The sequence below is a fragment of the Chiloscyllium plagiosum genome, chromosome 2 (genome assembly GCF_004010195.1).
Source record: "Chiloscyllium plagiosum isolate BGI_BamShark_2017 chromosome 2, ASM401019v2, whole genome shotgun sequence".
Taxonomy (NCBI): domain Eukaryota; kingdom Metazoa; phylum Chordata; class Chondrichthyes; order Orectolobiformes; family Hemiscylliidae; genus Chiloscyllium; species Chiloscyllium plagiosum.
This window is the reverse complement of record NC_057711.1, coordinates 60777793-60797714: the sequence shown is the minus strand read 5'-3', so window position 1 is coordinate 60797714 and position 19922 is coordinate 60777793. Positions and strand designations below refer to the sequence as shown.

Sequence of the window (19922 nt, the reverse complement as noted above, 5' to 3'; positions counted from 1 at the left end):
TGTTGCTGTAGGAAGTGTGATATGCTTTTTAGAATATATCTTTTAATCACTTAGGTATATTAAATTTGCAAATTATTGAAAATTATGAAACATAATTACATTTTGAGTTAACCTCCCTGATAAATTAGTTCCTATTTTATGATTTCATAAGTACTCAGTGATAATAAATGGTGCTTATCAACCATAGAAATGTAAGCTTCTTAGTATTCCATAGCTTGCCTAATTGTTAAATTGGAAAAATGAGTTGATGAATATAGAGCACAATCAAGGACAGATTTTCCGCATTTGATCTCTGCTCACTGCCAAATTAGCTGATCTCATCCAGTGCAGCTGTAGTTATGCTAAAGTTGGCTTTTATTACTCATTGGCAAGGAGAAAAGGAAAATTTATCTTCTTGTTTCCAATGTTGATCTCTACTCAGTGACTCTTCCTAAAATGCTTATACACAGGATTGAATTCACCATGATTCCCTCTCCTGTAATCAAACAATCTACTGAGTGAGATCACACAGAGCATGTGTAGCATCAAACCCTCTTGTGACAGTCATGTGTCAATAAGAAGAAATTTTTCTTTGTGCCAAATTCCAAGTAGAAAGCAAAATGAGGGAATGATTCAGAGTGATGTCATACCGGTTCAATGGTATAGTGACCTATATTGAAATCTATGTGAATAATACAACAAAAACAAAATTGCAATATTTGAGGCACTGTGACATTTGTGGTCTCTGTTAGAAACATGATTACAAGTTTGAAATTATGGTTTCTTGCAATATAACCTGAATCTCTTCTAAATTCCCTATAGTGACATATAAGTATAACAACCAATACATTTTCCAACTTATATTGCTAAAGAGAACTTTTTGTTTATTTTATTGGATTTTGGAGGGTCTCAAATCACTTCACTGTTAGCTACCTTTAAAGTAAAATCGCTAGTGTTATGTAGGTACTATGTATGTCATAGTCTAACCTATAACAAATAATATGCATGATTAGTTATTAATCTACTTAAGGACTTAAACAGCTAAAAACATTTTCAAATACCCAATTCAGTTTTATCACAATGTTCCCTTTTTTATTTATTTCATAGATCAGGATAGTAATTGGTGGATTCGTTATGGAGCAGCATACAGTTTGGCAAAATTCTGCCACATTCTTTATGGTGACAAGAACCAAAAGGGGTTGAGGAATGCTGCATGGGATGCTCTCCAAAAACACCAAAGCTTGGAGCAGGATACTCAAGTCTTGGGAGCTATTAAAGTAGCTGAGGTAATTTGAGTGTATGTGGGTATGGGAAATTGAAACACAGTTTCCATAGTTTCAGTTGGAACCAAACCTGCTTACTCTAATTTAACAATATATAAAAATAGCGCTGTCTAATAATCACTGAAATGCTAGAATACACCAAGCTTGTATTATCCTTACCACATTCCACAGGATAATGTAGCATCAAATATGGACACTGAGGGCTTGTGCAGAATTCAACTGGTGGGCTAACTGAGACCTTAACATTTTTTAAATAAAACCTAAAACTCACAATGTGGTTTCAGTGCTGAGCAATATGGCTGATCGTCCATTTAGAGAAATGAGTATCATATGTCAGCTCATTCAACTATGTTTGCCTTCAGAAGAATTGAAACCAGGCTATTCAAGTCTGTTAAGGTCAGTTAGGTCCTGGCCAATCTGTACCTCAACTACATTTCCTATAAGGCAGTGGCAGAGTGAGAATGTCATTCAAGCAGTGACATAATCCACTGCAGCAGCTAGTGGAGTTTAAATTTAATAAATGTGCAATTAAAATCTAGTCCCAGTATTGGTCACCATGAAACTATTGTAAATTATCATATAAACCTACCAGCTCAGCTTTACACAAACAGATCTGCCATCCTTTACTGTTCTGTTCTACATGTGACTCCAACCTTATGGCAGTACTTTTGACTTCTAAGTGCCCTCTGAAATGGCTTGGCAAACCATTCAGCTACAAAGTTTAAAAGAAATAACTCTTGATAGACCACCTGACATGCCAATAGAAATGGCAACATGCTACCCAGCCTTTTCAAACCTGCATTGTCCTCCCTATCATTTGGTAACTTGAAGTAAACTTGAAACAGCAACAATCTGATACACCCATGGTCACAGAATTGTCCTTTATAGACAATGTCCCAGACATCACCGATATCATCCCTGGGTTTATCCTATCCCACCAGTAGGACGTCAGAAACAGTGGCACAGAGTTCTCATTGAATCTGGACTCCATGAAACTTCATGGTATCAGGTCAGACATGGTAAAGACATCTGACAATTACCTCCCTCAATTAATGAATCAATTCTCTTCCATATTGAATGCCACAGAGGATATACTGAGGGTAGCTAGGCCACAGGATGAACTCTGGGTTAATGTCAATCTCTAAGAGTGGCTCAGTAGTGATAGCTTGCTAGAAGAGGTCTGCAGCATGTGATAAGGATACCAACTAGAGGGAAAAATCTTTTTGGTCTTGTCCTCAGTGATCTACCAGTCACAGATTTTTTTTCCCCCAGGATAGTATTGGCAGAAGTGATCACCACAGTCCTTATTATTATTGAGGACTTGTGCTTCATAACTAGTCATGCCCCTAGCCAAGCTGTTCCAGTACAGCTACAACACTGACATCTACCTGACAATGTGGGAAATTGCTCAGGTATGTTCTCTCCACAAAAAAAAGGCCGGAGAATTCTAAGCCCCATTAATCTACTCTCAAGCATCAGTAAAGTGATGGAAGTTGTTGTTGACAGTCCCATCAAGCAGCAATCAAATATCAATAACCTGTTCATTGATGCACAGTTTGGGCTATGCCAGAGCCATTTGGCGCAAGAGCTCATTATAATGTTAATCTAAACATGGACAATAGAGCTGACCTAGAGTGGTGAGGTGAGAATATGGCATCAAGAAGCCTAGAAAAGCTGATGTCATTGGGATTCGACGCAAGTCTCCCCACTGATTGGAGTCATATCTGGCACAAAGGAAGATAGTTGTGGTCGTGAGAGATCAATCATTTCAGTCCTAGGACATTGCTGCAGGAATTCCTCAGGCTGGTGTCCTAGGCTTAATCATTCTCAGTTGCTTTATCAAAAACATGTGTTACATCATAAAGTCAGAAGCAGTTATTAACTAATGATTGTGTAGTATTAAGTACCATCATAAATCCTCAAATACTGAAGGAATTTGCAGCAACTCCTGGACAACATTCAGATTTGGACTGATAAGTGGCAAGTAACATTCGCACCACACAAGTGTCAGACAATGACCATCTCAAACAAGAGACAATCAAACCATTCCAATTTTTACTCATTCATGGAATATGTGCATTGTTGGCTAGACCAGCAGTTATTACCCAAATCTAATTGCTCAGAAGGCTGTTAGGAGTCATCCACACTGCTATGGATTTGGAGTTATATTAGACCAGATCAGGTAACTATGGTAGACTTCCTTCCCTAAAGGGCATTAGTGAAGCAGAGGGTTTTTACAACTTTCAACAGCTAGCATTTAATTCCACATTTTATTGAATTCAAAGTTCACCATCTGCCATCAGAACTATTTTTTAATCACCCGTATGTGAGCATTATATTTGTTGCCCGTCCTTAGTTGCCCTTAAGGCGGCAGTGGTGAGCTGCCTTCTTGAATTGCTGCAGTCCATGTTGTAAGTATATTACAATGCTCTTCGGCAGGGAATTCCAGGATTTTGACCCAGCAACACTGAAGAAACTGCAATATATTTCCAAGTCAGGATAGTGTGTGGCTTGGAGGGGGAATTGCAGGTGATAGTTCTACCATGTAACTGCTGCCTTTGTCCTTCTAGTTAGAAATGGCTGTGAGTTTAGAAAGTGCTGTCTAAGGAACTACTGCTTTTGATGGTCAGTGACAGAGAGAGTGGATGTTTGTGAAAATGATGCCAATCAAGTGGGTTGCTTTAACTTGGATGATGTCAAGACTTTTGAGTGTAGTTGGCACTGCATTCATCCAGGTAAGTGGGCAGTATTCCATCGCGGTCCTGACTTCTACCTTATGGACGGCAGACCACCTGCAACTTCCCTTCCAGATAACACACCATTCTGAGGCGGAACAATGTTGCCATTCTTTCACTGTTGGTGGTCTAAAACATACATTTATATCACACCTTTTACAACCTCAGATGTTACTAAGCATTTCACAGCCAATGAAGTCATATTCAAACATATTTATTGCTATGGTTTACACAGAAATCTTGCAAACAAATAACAAGGAGTTAAATTCCTAGATAATCTGTTTTGCTGAGGTTGATTGAAGGATAACTATCACTCAATGCAATGGGAAAATTGTTTTGCCTTTCACAGTTTGCCATGAGAACTTCATGGTTACCTGACAGGACAAGCACGTCTTCAATTTAACATCTGAATTGAAGCTATAACCTTCTTCCTCTGAGTGTTTCCATTGAGTTGTCCTCTAAAGGATGAGTAGAACAGGACTACAATAATAGACCACAAAACCTGCTCTGTTTTCTAGTCTCTGATTTGTGTTAGTACTGGATTTCCAAAGAGGTTCACCACATCTGCTATATTCTTAATGGCGAAGCTGTAAAAAACTGGGGAAGTAAATAATGATTGACAATATATCTTCATTTCAAACTTATTTCCCAGTGTTACTCACATTTAACTGATGAATGAATATAACTTATCCAGGCTAGGGAAGGTGATGGCCTAGTGGTATTATCACTGGAGTATTAATCCAGAGATCCAAGTAATGTTCTGGGTACCTGGGTTTGAATCCTGCCACGGCAGATGGGGAATTTGAATAAAAATCTGGAATTAAGAATCTAATGATGACCATGAATCCATTGCTGATTGTTGGAAAAGTTCGTCAAATTCACCAAAGTCATTTAGGGAAGGAAACTGCCATCCTTAAATGGTTTAGCTATATGTGACTCCAATGTGATCAACTCTTAACTGCCCTCTGGGCAATTAGGGATGGCAATGCTGGCCTAGCTAGTGGTGTCCTCATCCTGTGAATTAATTTTCTTTAAAAAGCTGCACTTGATTAGTATTGTTGATCTTTCTTTAAATTTCCTAGGCAGAGTTAAATGGCCCAATAAATCCTTTCATCAGTGGAAGCTCTAAAACATCACCATCTCTCAGGAACTCAGTAGCAGTTCATTTTCTGGGTTGGCGAATAGCTAGCGTTCTGTCTCAGCTTTGCCTGCCTCCTGTGGTTCCTTATACCGTTTTCCCTCGGATGTTGCCACAACGGCCAATTCGTTCAAGGTCTCCACTTCCGAAACAAGTGAACATAGAAAAGAAAGTGGCACGTCTTTCGCTCAGGTAAGAGTAAATTTAACATTGTATTCCATGGGCAGAATCTGATAGGGACGTGAATAATGTGGACTATGGTAAGAAATGCAGCAGAATCATGTGAAAAATCCAACAAGGCCAAATCGACATTGCCAGAGACTGAGGCAAGATTCACAATTGGCAGCAGTGAGTGACCTATTAAGAGGGATTATTACTTGCTCATAATCTCATTAAGTGCAGATTTCACTTTATTAAAATGCAGCTCCCTATCTTATCACCTGCTGTGAGTGAACCACACTCAGGATTCTTGACATGGAAGTCAAAAGAGGAATTGCTGACTTCAGCTCATTACTGACTCAGTTACCTCAGTTATTGGACACCAGGAACAAAAACCTCAGGGCATGGTCCATGGGCACTTGCTACATTCACTCCATATTCACAGGCAATGGCATCAGCCATGTCAGTCTCTTGAAACCCCTCATGCCACATCTCCAACCCACTGACAGTACACTTCTACACTTCAGTGCTGCGCTAATTGGTGCAATGTAATTCTCCAGCATGGACACTTTGTGCATGGGGACAACCAATCAACTCATAGTCTGGGGCTAGACTGCATTTCTATCTTGTTTTCTTGCTGTCATAGTGCTTGCTGATTTTGAGACTACCTGGATGCTCTCAGCATCCCTACTTTACCTGACCTTTTTTATGCCTTAGCCCTCAGGCAGAAACACCAGGACTACTGATGTATTTATTGTTTGTCCTTTATCGAAGACACAAAGCCAGGGAATTTGTCATATTTGTCAGCAGTCCTAGCTTGCTTGCCTTCATTGCTTAGATCATTAAGTGTAGGAGTCAGGACATCAAGCGGTTGTCCAGGACGTTGGTGAGGCCACTTTTGGAATATTGTGTACAGTTCTGATTGCCCTATTATAAGAAGGAAATTATTAAATTGGAGAGGGTTCAGAAAACAGTTTACAAAGATATTTCCAGGACTGAAGGGTTTGAATTATAAGGAGAGGCTGAAAGGGTTGGGACTTTTTTTTTCAGTGGAATGTAGGAGGATGAAGGATGACATTATAGATGTTTATAAACCAGTGAGAGGCATAGAAAAGGTGAATAGCAAAGATCTTTTCCCTGCCGTAGGGGAGTTCAAAGCTGGAGGGCATTTTTTAAGGTGAGAGGAGAAAGATTTAAAAGAATCTTGAGGGGCAACTTGTTTACACAGTGGGTGGTTTGGATGTGAAATGAACTGCCAAAGGAAGTGGTAGATACAGGTACAGTTACAACATTTAAAAGACATTTGGACAGGTACATAAATAAGAAAGGTTTAGAGGGATTTGGGCTGGAAATGTGTTGCTGGAAAAGCGCAGCAGGTCAGACAGCATCCAGGGAACAGGAGAATCGACGTTTCGGGCTTAAGCCCTTCTTTCTGAAGAAGGGTTTATGCCCGAAACGTCGATTCTCCTGTTCCCTGGATGCTGCCTGACCTGCTGCGCTTTTCCAGCAACACATTTCCAGCTCTGATCTCCAGCATCTGCAGACCTCACTTTCTCCTTAGAGGGATTTGGGCCAAATACAGGGAAATGGGAGTAGTTTAGTTTGGGAAAGTTGGGAAGCATTTGAGAGGTGGACCAAAGGATCTCTTTCCATACTGTGTGACTCCATCACTCGATAAGGCAGATAACCTTCAGTCAGGAGGTGCTGGCACAATACGTCACGGGTAGCCTCAGATACCAGTCCAGAGGATTAGACATGGTTAGTCAGGCAAAAACAATGACTGCAGATGCTGGAAACCAGATTCTGGATTAGAGGTGCTGGAAAAGCACAGCAGTTCAGGCAGCATCCGAGGAGCGATGTTTCGAGCAAAAGCCCTTCAGCAGTGGTCAAAGTCAAGATTATCTCTTCATAAGGGGTGAGGAGTCACATGTTAGGCAGTCCACCACCCATCTTGACACTTTCTGCTCCATATTGACTGGGACTCAAGTAGAGAGAATCCCTACAGTGTGGAAACAGGTCATTTGGCCCAACTAGTCCACACTGATCCTCTGATGAGACCCATTCCCTTACCTATTACTTATTCTACATTTACCCCTGATTTATGCGCCTAAATTACACATCCCTGAACACTATGGGAAATTTAGCATGGCCAAATCACCTAAACTAGGCAAAAGTGTGGACTGCTGATGCTGGAAATCAGAGTCTAGATTAGAGTGGTGAGAGTGGTGCTGGAAAAGCACAGCTGGTCAGGAAGCATCCGAGGAGCAGGAAAATCAACGTTTTGGGCAAAAGTCCTTCATCAGTCCTTTTGCCCGAAACGTCGATTTTCCTGCTCCTCAGATGCTGCCAGACCAGTTGTGCTTTTCCAGCACCACTTTAATTCAGAATTCACCTAAACTGCACATCTTTGGACTTCCTTAGTACCAGGGGCGGAGATGGTGCAGAATTTGTTAGGTACCTCCAGGAGGGCTTTTTGAAATAAAGTGTAGATAGTCCAATTAGGGAAGGGCCAATAGACCATACTAGATCTTGTATCAGGAAATGAACCTGACCAGGTGATTGAAGTTTCACTGGGGGATGGGAGACGGGGGTGCATTTTGGGAACAGTGATCATAATTCTGTAAGTTTAAAATAGTTAAGGATAAGGGTAAGACTAGTCCTCAGATGAAAATGCTAAATTGGAAGACAAATTACAAATGCATTAGGCAGGAGCTGGGAAAAATAGATTGGGGTGGCTGTCTTTGAGATAAATCCACATCTGATTTGGGAGTCTTTTAAAGCCCAGTTGATCAAAATTCAGGACCATCATGTTTCTGTGAGGATAAAGGATAAGGATGGCAACATTTGGGAATACTTGATAACAAGAGATATTGAAAGTTTAGTCAAAATGAGAAAGGTAGCATATGTAAAGTTTAGGAAACAGAAATAAGACAAGGCTGTATAAAACTTTTGTGTGCATTTCTGGTCGGCACACTATAGGAATGATGTGGAAGCTTTGGAGAGGGTGCAAAAAAGATTTACCAAGATGCTTCCTGGATTGCTGTGTGTTATCTGTAAGAAAAGGTTGAACAAACTTAGATTGTTTTTGCTAGAGCATTGGAGGCTGAAGGGTGACCTGATAGAAGTGTATAAAATTGTGAGAGGCATGGATAGGGTGATTAGTCTGAATCTTTTTGCCCAGGGTGGACGTGTCAAATACCAGGGGCATAGTTTTAGGGTTAAAAGAGGCAAGTTTAAAGGAGATGTGCAAGACAAGTTTTTTTACACAGAAGGAGGTAGGTGCCTAAAATGTGCTGCCGGGGAGGTGGTAGAAGCAGATACAATACCAATGTTTCAGAGACATTCAGACTGACACATGAACAGGCACAGGATATAAAGGATATGGACCATGTGCTGGTAGATAGGTTTACTTTAGAATGGCATTATGATGGATAAGGAACTGTTCCTGTGCTGTGCTGTTTTATGTTCTATGTTCTGTTATGGGATATTTTCCTCCTAGAGAATAGAGGATAAAATAGTGCAGAGGTGGGGCGTCCACTACCCGTGCAACCAGCAGTGGAGCTGAAATGTTGATTCTGCTTTGTCTCCACAGATGCTACCAGACCTGCTGAGTTTCTCCAGCAATTTCTGTTTTCATTTCACTCTTTGGCAAGTTGCTCTAGCTGAAAAGGGTGAATTGAATGTCAGTGAGCAATGATCTCTAAATGTACCTAATAGAGTTTCGTCAGTTTTGTTAGTTTTAGAGTTGGGGCTGTGAACAAATTAAAAAAGACTACACTTTTATTTTATTGATTTCCAACTCAAATAAATAGAAAGAAAGCATTAAAAAGACAACAATGAAAAAACGAAATGCTGTAAGTAGCAAAGTTATAAATATTTGGAAAGAAAAAAGTGAATTTAATGGCTAATTATTGGCACAAAGCTAAAGTCAAAGGGTCTATAGTTGAATCTAAACCCAACTTTTGACCTAACAGATGTCAATGTCTTTTGTTCTAATTATGGTATATATGTGAATAGTGTTTTGCTTAAATATGTCAAAAGAAGGTGAAGTGAGGGTTAGGGTCTGCCATCGATGGGATATACATTTCTCAATATGAGCAATGAGAGCTGAACAGGTTCGTGATCCCTTCATTAGGCATGGCCAAGCATGTATATGGCAGATTCTGGAGATTGGTTAATTTTGGTTTTGTGTTTTGTTACCTCCAAGAATTCTGTGCCGTATTCTCCTGAAATGCTTTCTACATTGACATGCCCATTGGCTACAAGTTTGCAGTACATTTTTGATAGAGTGATGTCCAGTAGCCATCTTATTGTAGGTGTACAATCAGGAGTCTGTTCTAGAACCTCAATGTTCATATTCCAGCTAATGGTCTCCGGATCTTTATAGGTGAAGTCTACGTTCTTGTGGCAGAGGAAATACCCTGGATAACCCAAAGGCAATCCATAAATATCCAGGCAATAAATTATCTGCCATTTACCTGTTCCCAGTTATAAATAACCCAGTCACATCTACCAATAGACCCACACTCACTTTAACTTCTCTCTCTCATTTTTTATACCTATACCAATTGCCTTCTCACATAGGCCTGCTCTCCAATATGCTTCACAGTGATGCTGACTTGGTTAACTCCTACCAGTGTTGTGTCATTCAGTTCTGTCTAGAATGTTTGTCCATAGTTATAATGATTTAAAATTGAGTAATGGATAGATACTGCTCCATTAGTTCTCATGTTTATTTTAAATACGTTATCATGAAGAAAATTTAACAGTTCTTTTGACAGATGTTTTGTTATTTCCAAATAAGCAAGAAATATGATTTTTATAAGTCCGGATACATAGCAACTGAAGTATTGCTCTTCTTCACCCCTTTTCTTATGATCAGCTTTCAAAATATACTAACATTATCAGTGAGTGAGTCACAATGATAATCTAAAGTAGCCCTTAACAAATTGTTCCACTGCAATATTTCATAGGACTAACTAAAATAGTTATGTGGATGAAATGAACAGAAGAATTAGTTATAATCTTCATACTTGCTACATTATGTGAAGAAGAAGTTGTTGAATAAATTGGATAAATATTTATCTGCTCAGGTGACTAGTTTAAGAAAGTTTATAATTTCCATTGTAGCATTTTAAATTTGTACTTGTCTCATATAACTGGGTTGAGTGCATTTAAATGTGTAAACTAGTATTAAGTGCAACTAAACCTTAATTATTTAAAGTTACGTAAAATGCAATGTATTTCCTGAATCACCATGCACAGTACTCATTTGTATATTTATGGGCTATTTTTATTTCAAATGAAGCTTTTTAATAGTGCAAAGAATGAATCAGAGTGAGCAGTTTAACTTGGTAGCAGCTACTTGCAGGGAATTCAATCCTAAACTGACACATAAAACACAATAACATGTTGCAACATGATGGTGGAAATCAGATCAACCCTTCTCTGTTTTGTAAATGTTTGTAGATTTAATTAAAGACCATTTCCTTAGGCACTGCTCACAGTAAAAACAAGATTTCCCCCTCACCTTATAGTGCTGAATATAACACACTCTTTGATTCTTCTCGATTCCTTTTGAGATTAAATTGACCTAATTATGCATATCGTATTTTATTTCAGACAAGAAATAACATTAGCACAAGATCATGAATTATTGCCTGATTTTAACACTCGAACAAATTTCAATCTGCGGAGAATAGTGGAAGATCAGGTAATTTACTTTGCCAGTAAAACTCATTGAGAGTAATTACAAGTTACACTGGTATTCATTTTTGCTTCTAAGAAGCTGCATATTTTAATTGAATCTTATCAGTTCAGTTTAAAAAAATGTCGTTTGTTGAACCAACACAGTGCTGTGCTAATTGCTGCAATGTTATTCTTTGTAAGAAGACCAAAATGTTTGTACCTGAATGATTACAATATCAGCAAATGATTTACACAGATCTTGTAATGAAATGCTCCAAGGTTACTAAGGAAATATTGTACCATGCCATCAATCAACAATTGAGAACAATAAATTGATGAAAGTACATTTATATTGCAATATTTATACTCATGAAAAATTCATGATGCTTTCAATTATTTTCTTTGACATTCTTGACTAACAATAATCTTTCAACATTGAAACTTAAATTGACTCACAATCCGCAACTCTTTTGAGGAATGTGTTCCAGATTTCTCTCTTTCTATGTAATAAACAGCTATTTTGTCAAGTTTAACCTGTCTGCAGTGTGTGACTCAGTTGACTTCACTGCCCTCCTCAGATGTCTTTCCTCCATTGTCCATTTTGGTGGGACTGTATGTGCCTGTCCCAATATAATTTAATAAAAACAAGGGAATTACCTGCTGTACAATAGTTTGCTGATGGCACTGACAACATGGGGTCCATTTCTGCACCATAACCTCTTGGATTCCCCAAAGATCTTAGTCTCCTCCTATTTCTCAGCTAACCTTGGCAACGTAATCCAAAAATACTTCAGGTTTCATATGGCAACATCAACTTCTGTCTCAGTACCAGTTCTCTCAACCTCATTTAAATCATTTCACTCTAAATTGCCAGGATGCTCGTCTGACATCCTGCACAAAAGCAAAACACTTGGATGATGGAAATCTGAAATAGAATAAGAAAATGCTGGAAATACTTGGTAGGTCTGACAGTATCTGTGTCTAGATTAGAGTGGTGCTGGAAAAGCACAGCAGGTCAGGCAGCATCCGAGGAACAAGAAAATCGATGTTTCGGGCAAAAGCCCTTCATCAGGAATATCTGTGGAGAGAGGAGCAAAATTAATATTACAGGTTGATGATCTATTGACATGATCCACAAGATCTGACAAATGGTCATTGACCTAAAACATTATCTCTTTTTCTCTCTGCATCGACGCTGCCAGATCTGTTGAGCATTTCCAGCATTTTCTGATCTTATATCCAAGAGCCAGTACTAGATAAGCAGAAAATTCCTCCTAGTGAAATTTGGAAAGTCGTCAGTCATTTGGAAAGTCGTCAGTCAGTCTGTGTTCCCTAGTCATTGACTCCATCCTTCTCTGTAAAAACTATCTGGTTCAACCAAACAATTGTCAACCTTGGTCCTGTATTTGATCCCTTCAAAGCACATACCTACACTGTCATGAATGCTACTGATTTCAACTTCCCTAACAGTACCAACACTGCCCTTGGCATAACTGTATGCTGCTGACACCTTCATTCATTCATTACAATAATGAATTTTGTAAGATGGTTATATTTTGGGACTTTACCTATTGTTTAGGGTAAAATTAAGGAATTAAGAATGTAAGTAATAGGAGGAGGAATAGATATTCAGCATATATTTCCATCACCTGAGTGAAAGATAGGGACAGTTAGACCTGCGACTTAAGCAAAAAGGTATTGGTCTCATAGATGTCCACGCAATACACAAGTGACAATTTACATTTAGGTTGAAGAGACTGAGTTTGTGAGGATTTAAACAAAATTGGAAGATTTGAATGGTTTAATTACAGGGGAGAATCCCCAATTTATCCTTGCTGTGAAATAGTTGTCTCTTGCAGTATCACCTAGAAAGATCTGGTGGTCTTTCTGACTGGTGGGGGAAGAGAGTTAATCATCCCTGAAGGCACCTGTACCAACACACAATACACAGACAACCAAGTCCCTGACCTGCCCCCTAACCAAACATAAATCCATATCATTTTCTCCAAGTTTCCAATTCCAGACTCTCATTTATTCTTCTTGTGACGTAGCTTTTGGAAGTCCATTTAGACAGCAACTAATTTCTTACTCGTGCTTATAATAATTTCCTTATAAAATTGAATGAGATTAATAAGAAATGACTTGCCCACATAAATCCATACTGATGCTCTTTGATAAGTTAATTCTTGTCCCAATGTTCGATCATTTTGTCGAAGAAAGCTGGAGTTCTATTATTCATAATTTCAAAAGGACATGTAACCTCTCAGTAAAATAAATATTTAATATTGCATTTGATGTTATTTTAAAAAAGGTATCTTCCAAATATCACAAGTGAACTATGATATATAGCCATTCTTCTGAAGTATTTGCAAGAGTCATTTTAAAAAAACTTTTTTCTGATCAACTTATTCAGAGATGTTAGTGCATTTCTCTGTAATGTGTGGGATTTTAGTAATGTACATTTTTAATAATATATATTTTACTTACAGCTAACCAACTACTTACTTTTCTCTCAACACGTACATGTTCTAAAAGTTGCAGATGTGAACCAGCAAAGCTAAATAGATAAGTTATAGAATCATAGAGTCATAGACATGCACAGCATAGAAGCAGACCCTGTGGTCCAACCCATCCATGCCGACCAGATATCCTAACCTCATCCAGTCCCATTTGCCAACACTTGGTCCATATCCCTCTAAGCCCTTCCTTTTCATATACCCATCCAGATGCCTTTTAAATGCTGTAATTGTACTAGCCTCTACCACATCCTCTGGCAGCTCATTCCATGTACGCACCACCCTCTGTGTGAAAACATTGCCCTTTAGGTATCTTTTATATCTTTCCCCGCTCACCCTAAACCTTTGTCCTCTTGTGATGGACTCCCCCACCCCACAGAAAGGACTTTGTCTATTTATCCTATCCATGCCCCTCATGATTTTATAAACCTTTATAAGTTCACCCCTCAGTCTCTGACACTCCAAGGAAAACAGCCCCAGCCTATTCAGCCTCTCCCTGTAGCTCAAATCCTCCAACCCGGCAACATCCTTGTAAATCTTTTCTGAACCCTTTCAAGTTTCACAGCATCCTTCTGATAGGAAGAAGACTAGAATTGCATGCAATATTCCAAAAGCGGCCTAACTAATGTCCTGTACAGCTGCAACATGACCTCCCAACTCCTGTACTCAATACTCTGACCAATAAAGGAAAGCATACCAAATGCCTTCATCACTATCCTATCTACCTGCAACTCTATTTTCAAGGAACTATGAACCTGCACTCCAAAGTCTCTTTGTTCAGCAACACTCCCTAGGACCATTAAGCGTATAAGTCCTGCTAAGATTTGCTTTTCCAAAATGCAGTACCTCACATTTATCTAAGTTAAACTCCATCTGCCAATCCTCGGCCCGTTGGCCCATCTGATTAAGATCTATTGTACACTGAGGTATCCTTCTTCGCTGTCCACTACACTCCAATTTTGGTGTCATCTGCAAACTTACTGACTATATCTCCTATGTTCACATCCAAATCATTTATATAAATGACAAAAAGCAGTGGACCCAGCTTGTGGCACTCCACTGGTCACAGGCCTCCAGTCTGAAAAGCAACCCTCCACCACCATCCTCTGTCGTCTACTTTGAGCCAGTTCTGTATTCAAATGGCTGTTCTTCCTGTATTCCATGAGATCTAACCTTGCTAACCACTCTTCCATGAGGAACTTTGTTGAACGCCTTACTGAAGTCCATATAGATCACGTCTACCACTCTGCCTTCATCAATCCTCTTTGATACTTGTTCAAAAAACTCAATCAAGTTCATGAGAAATGATTTCCCACACACAAAGCCCAATAATATTCCTTTAACATGTTTTATAATCCTTAACTTTGGATTATAACTCATGTTTAGAGTTAGCACTGCTACCTCACAGTGCCAGGGACCCAGGTTTGAATCCACCCTTGGACAACTGTCTGTATCGAGTTTGCAAGTTCTCCCGTGTCTATGTGGGTTTCCTCCAGAGACACGGTTACAGGATGGTCTCAACTGTGAGTTAAATATGCATGGATATCAGACTATTTGAAAGAACAGACAGGAAGGTAACGGGGTGGTGATTAGATTAGATTAGATTAGATTAGATTAGATTAGATTACTTACAATGTGGAAACAGGCCCTTTGGCCCAACAAGTCCACACCGACCCTCCGAAGAGCAACCCACTCAGACCATTTACCCCTTCACCTAACACAATGGGCAATTTAGCATGGCCAATTCACCTAACCTGCACATTTTTGGACTATGGGTGGAAACCAGAGCACCTGTAGGAAACCCACGCAGACACGGGGAGAATGTGCAAACTCCACACAGATGGTTGCCTGAGGCGGGAATTGAACCGGTCTCTTGCACTGTGAGGCAGTAGTGCTAACCACTGTGCCACCCACTACTCAAAGACGACATCAGGGAGGTACTGAGAGTTGATATAGGTTCTAAGGACAATAAGGTTGAATCCATTTGGGTGAAAATTAGAAATTCTAAGAAAAAAAGTCAGATAGGTGTAGTCTACAGGACAGCAAATAATAACATCACATATGGGCGGGCAAGAAACAAAGAAATAACTAATGCCTGTAAAAATGGTATGGCAATTATCATGGGGGATTTTAATCTACATGTCAATCGGTGGGACCAGTTTGGTCAGGGTAGCGTTGGGGAGGAGTTTGTTGGGTGTATCCATGCTAGTTTTCTTGAAGATTATGTAATGGAACTGATGAGGGAGCAAGCTATCCTAGATCTTGTCCTGTGTAATGAGACAGGAATACTTAATGACCTCATAGTTAGGAATCCTCTTGGAAGGAGCGATCACAGTATGGTTGAATTTAGAATACAGATGGAGAGTGTGAAGGTACTGTGCTTAAACAAGGGAGACTACAATAGCTTGAGGAAGGAGTTGGCTAACTGGAAACAAATACTTCATGATGGGACAGTTGACAGGCAGTGGAGGACTTTCAAAGCAATTTTTCAAATTGCTCAGCATAAATATATTCCAGTGAAAAGGAAGGACTGTAAGAAAAGAGGTAATCTGCCATGGGTCTCTAAGGAAATAAGGGAGGCTATCAAATTGAAAGAGAAGGCATACAAAGTGGCCAAACTGAGCAGAAAACTAGAAGATTGGGAAAGCTTTAAAGGTGAACAGAGAGCCACAAAAAAGGCTATAAGAAAAGTAAGATAGAACATGAGAAAAAACTAGCTCAGAATATAAAGACAAATAGCAAAAGTTTCTATAAATATATAAAACGAAAAAGAATGGCTAAAGTAAACATTGGTTCTTCAGAGGATGAGAAGGGGCATTTAGTCATGGGATATAATGAAATGACCAAGGCATTGAATTGGTTTTTTGTGACATATCTTCACAGTGGAGGACTTGAATAACATGCCAGTAATTGACAAGGAGACGATGGTAGGTGAGAACCTGAAAACAATCATTATCATGGAAGAGGTAATGTTGGACAAGCTAATGGAGCTAAAGATAGACAAGTCTCCTGGCCCTGATGCAATGCATCCCATGGTACTAAAAGAGATGGAGAGAGAAATAGCAAGTGCACTTGTTGTAATTTTCCAAAACTCGCTGGACTCTGGGGCAGTTCCAGCAGATTGGAAAACAGCAAATGTGACGCCATTGTTTAGAATTAGAAATAGAATCTCTACAGTGTGGAATCAGGCGATTTGGCCCAACAAATCCATACCAACCCTCCGAAGAGAATCCCACCCAGACCCATTACCCTACCCTATTACTTTACATTTCCATGAATAATGCATCTAACCTACATATCCCTGAAAACTATGAACAATTTTGATTGGCCAGTTCACCTAACCTGCACACCTTTGGACTGTGGGAGGAAACCGGAACACTGGGAGGAAACCCACACAGATACTGGGAGAATATGCAAACTCCACACAGCCAGTCGCCTGAGGCTGGAATCAAACCTGGGGTCCCTAGTGCTGTGAGGCAGCAGTGCTAACCCTGAGCCACCATGCTACTCAGTAAAAGGGCAGTAGACAAAAGATTGGGAATTTTCCGGTTAGCTTAACTTCTGTAGTGGGGAAGATGTTTGAGTCTATTATCAAGGAAGAAATTGCAAGGCATCTAGATAGAAATTGTCCCATTGCGCAGATGCAGCATGGGTTCATGAAGGGCAGGTCATGCTTAACTAATCTTTTGCAATTTTGTGAAGACATTATGAGCACAGTGGACAACGGGGACCCAGTAGATGTAGTGTGCTTACATTTCCAAAAGGCCTTCATCAAGGTGCCACATAAGAGGCTTAATATAAAGATGCATGGTGTTAGGGGGAAAGTATTAGCATGGATAGAGGATTTGTTGACTAACAGTAAGCAGAGGGAGGAAATAAATGAGCGCTATTTTGGTTGGCAATCAATGACTAGTGGTGTGCCTCAGGGATCAGTGTTGAGACCACAATTATTCACAGTTTACACAAATGATAGGGACCCCCATGTGTAGTGTGTCAAAGGTTGCAGATGACACTAAGATGAGTGGAAGAGCAAAGTGTGCAGAGGACTGTGAAATCTTGCGCAGGAAGATAGATACTTTAAGTGAGTAGGCAGATGGAATACAATGTTAATAAATGTGAAGTCATCCGTTAAAAGTTGCAGCATGCTACTATGCAATGGGGCCTGGGTGTCCTTGTGCATGAATCACAGAAGGTTGGTCTGCAGGTACAACAGGTAATTAGGAAGTCAAATGGAATTTTGTCCTTCATTGCTAAAGGGATTGAGGTTAAAAGCAGGGAGGTTATGTTGCAGCTGTACAGGGTGCTGGTGAGGCTACACCCGGAGTACTGCGTGCAGTTTTGGTCTCCATACTTGAGAAAAGGTGGAGAAGGGGGTGCAGAGGAGGTTCACTGGGTTGATTCCAGAGTTGAGGGGGTGGCTTCTGAGGGAGACTGAGTAGACTGGGGTTATATTCATTGGAATTTAGAAGAATGAGGGGGAATCTTATAGAAACATATAAAATTATGAAGTGCACAGATAAGATAGAAGTAGAGAGGGTGTTTCAACTAGGACAACAGGGCATAGCCTCAAAATTAGGGGAAGCAGATTTAGGACTGTTTTGAAAAGGAACTTCTTCACTTAGAGGGTTGTAAATCGATGGGATTCCCTGCTCAGTGAAGTAATATGCTACTTCAGTAAATGTTTTTAAAGCTAAGACAGATTTTCTTTGAACAATAAAGGAATTAAGGGTTACGGTTAGAGGGCAGATAAGTGGAGCTCAGGCCATGATAAGATCAGCCATGATCTTATTGAATGGCAGAGCAGGCTCGAAGGACCAGATGGCCTACTCCTGCTCCTGCTCCTAGTTCCTATGTTTGTTTGTACTCTGGTTTCCTGCCACAATCCAAAGATTGTGTTCGATGTTAGGTGGATTGGCAATGCTAAATTACCCTACAGTTTCCAAGGATGTGTCGGTTAGCTGCCTTCGCCGTGGGAAATGCAGGATTACAGGGATAGGGTAGGGGGATGGGTCTGGGTGGGATGCTCTTCAAAGGGTCAGTGTGGGCTTGTTGGATTGAATGGCCTGTTTCCACACTGTAGGGATTGTATGATTCTGTACTTTTCCTTTCTTATGATTACTTCAGAGGTTTCAATTAATTTTAACTTTGATGATAGTGAACTGGCCTTTTTTTGCCATGCTCATAGTTACTTTCTGTTTTATTTTATTATGCTGTTGACATTCTGAGACTGTCTTTTCTGGGGGGGAAACAAAAGATTTGGAAGTCTCCTGGCATCGCTGACTTCAAATATTGTTCCAAATTCAGTTAAATTTTCATTAAAAGATAGATTCCAACAGCGCTTGAAATGCCTTCATTGAACATGACATGCTGTTCTTTGGCATTTGTCGTGTTTTCAGCCAGAACCCATTGAACATTTTTGACTCTACAGGAATGTCTTTGCCAAAGGGATAGCGCCAGGATTCAAGTGAGTCAGTAAGGCTACTATCAAAATCTTTTTGATATTATCCAAAGTAGGATGGACTGGGTATTTTGCAAGCCCTGCAAAAGTGTAGCTATTAGTCAGTACTACCTTTAGTCTAAACTCAACACTGGCTGGTATGTTGTTCAGCTTGAGAGATCTTCTGTTACTAAAGTTTCTTTAAAAACACTTTGCATATTTTGGAAATAAAACATAGTAGCTTAGTTTTCCGCTTTGTCCCCAAGCTCTCTTGAGTTTCATCCTGAGATACCTTATGAGGAAAGGTTGAAAAGGCTGAACCTGTATTCATTGGGGTAGAAGAATGAAAGGTGACCTTTGTTGGATGAGGATATAAGGGTCTGAAAAAGTTATTGCTGAGGAATACTTTAAATATCACACACAATGATATCGTATGGTGGGAGAACAGCTTAGGTTTTAAGGGAGTAAGATCTACCATCTAGGTCTTCCTCATAATCTTTGTAATAATATCCATGTAACATGTACTTAGTTGCTACCATGCAAACGACTACATCTTGTTTAAGACTGGAGCCTCTTCTCACCAGTTCAGGCAGCATCCAAGGAGCTTCGAAATCGACGTTTCGGGCAAAAGCCCTTCATCAGGAATAAAGGCAGTGAGCCTGGAGCGTGGAGAGATAAGCTAGAGGAGGGTGGGGTTGGGGAGAAAGTAGCATAGAGTACAATTGGTGAGTGGGGGAGGGGATGAAGGTGATAGGTCAGGGAGGAGAGGGTGGAGTGGATAGGTGGAAAAAGAGATAGGCAGGTAGGACAAGTCCGGACAAGTCATGGGGACAGTGCTGAGCTGGAAGTTTAGAACTAGGGTGAGGTGGGGGAAGGGGAAATGAGGAAACTGTTTGAAGTCCACATTGATGCCCTGGGGTTGAAGTGTTCCGAGGCGGAAGATGAGGCGTTCTTCCTCCAGGCATCTGGTGGTGAGGGAGCGGCGGT

The 19922-nt window shown here is 40.0% G+C and overlaps 1 protein-coding gene across 5 annotated transcripts in view; it reads left to right on the top strand.

The window, feature by feature from the left end:
• tmem232 (transmembrane protein 232) overlaps positions 1-19922 on the top strand; it is a 139549-nt gene that overhangs the window by 106877 nt on the left and 12750 nt on the right. For all 5 annotated transcript variants that reach the window (XM_043710462.1, XM_043710482.1, XM_043710446.1 and 2 more), the window contains 3 exons: positions 1087-1265; positions 5080-5327; positions 10917-11007. In XM_043710462.1, the coding sequence (XP_043566397.1) occupies positions 1087-1265; positions 5080-5327; positions 10917-11007 (518 nt within the window). The remainder of the gene's footprint in view (positions 1-1086; positions 1266-5079; positions 5328-10916; positions 11008-19922) is intronic.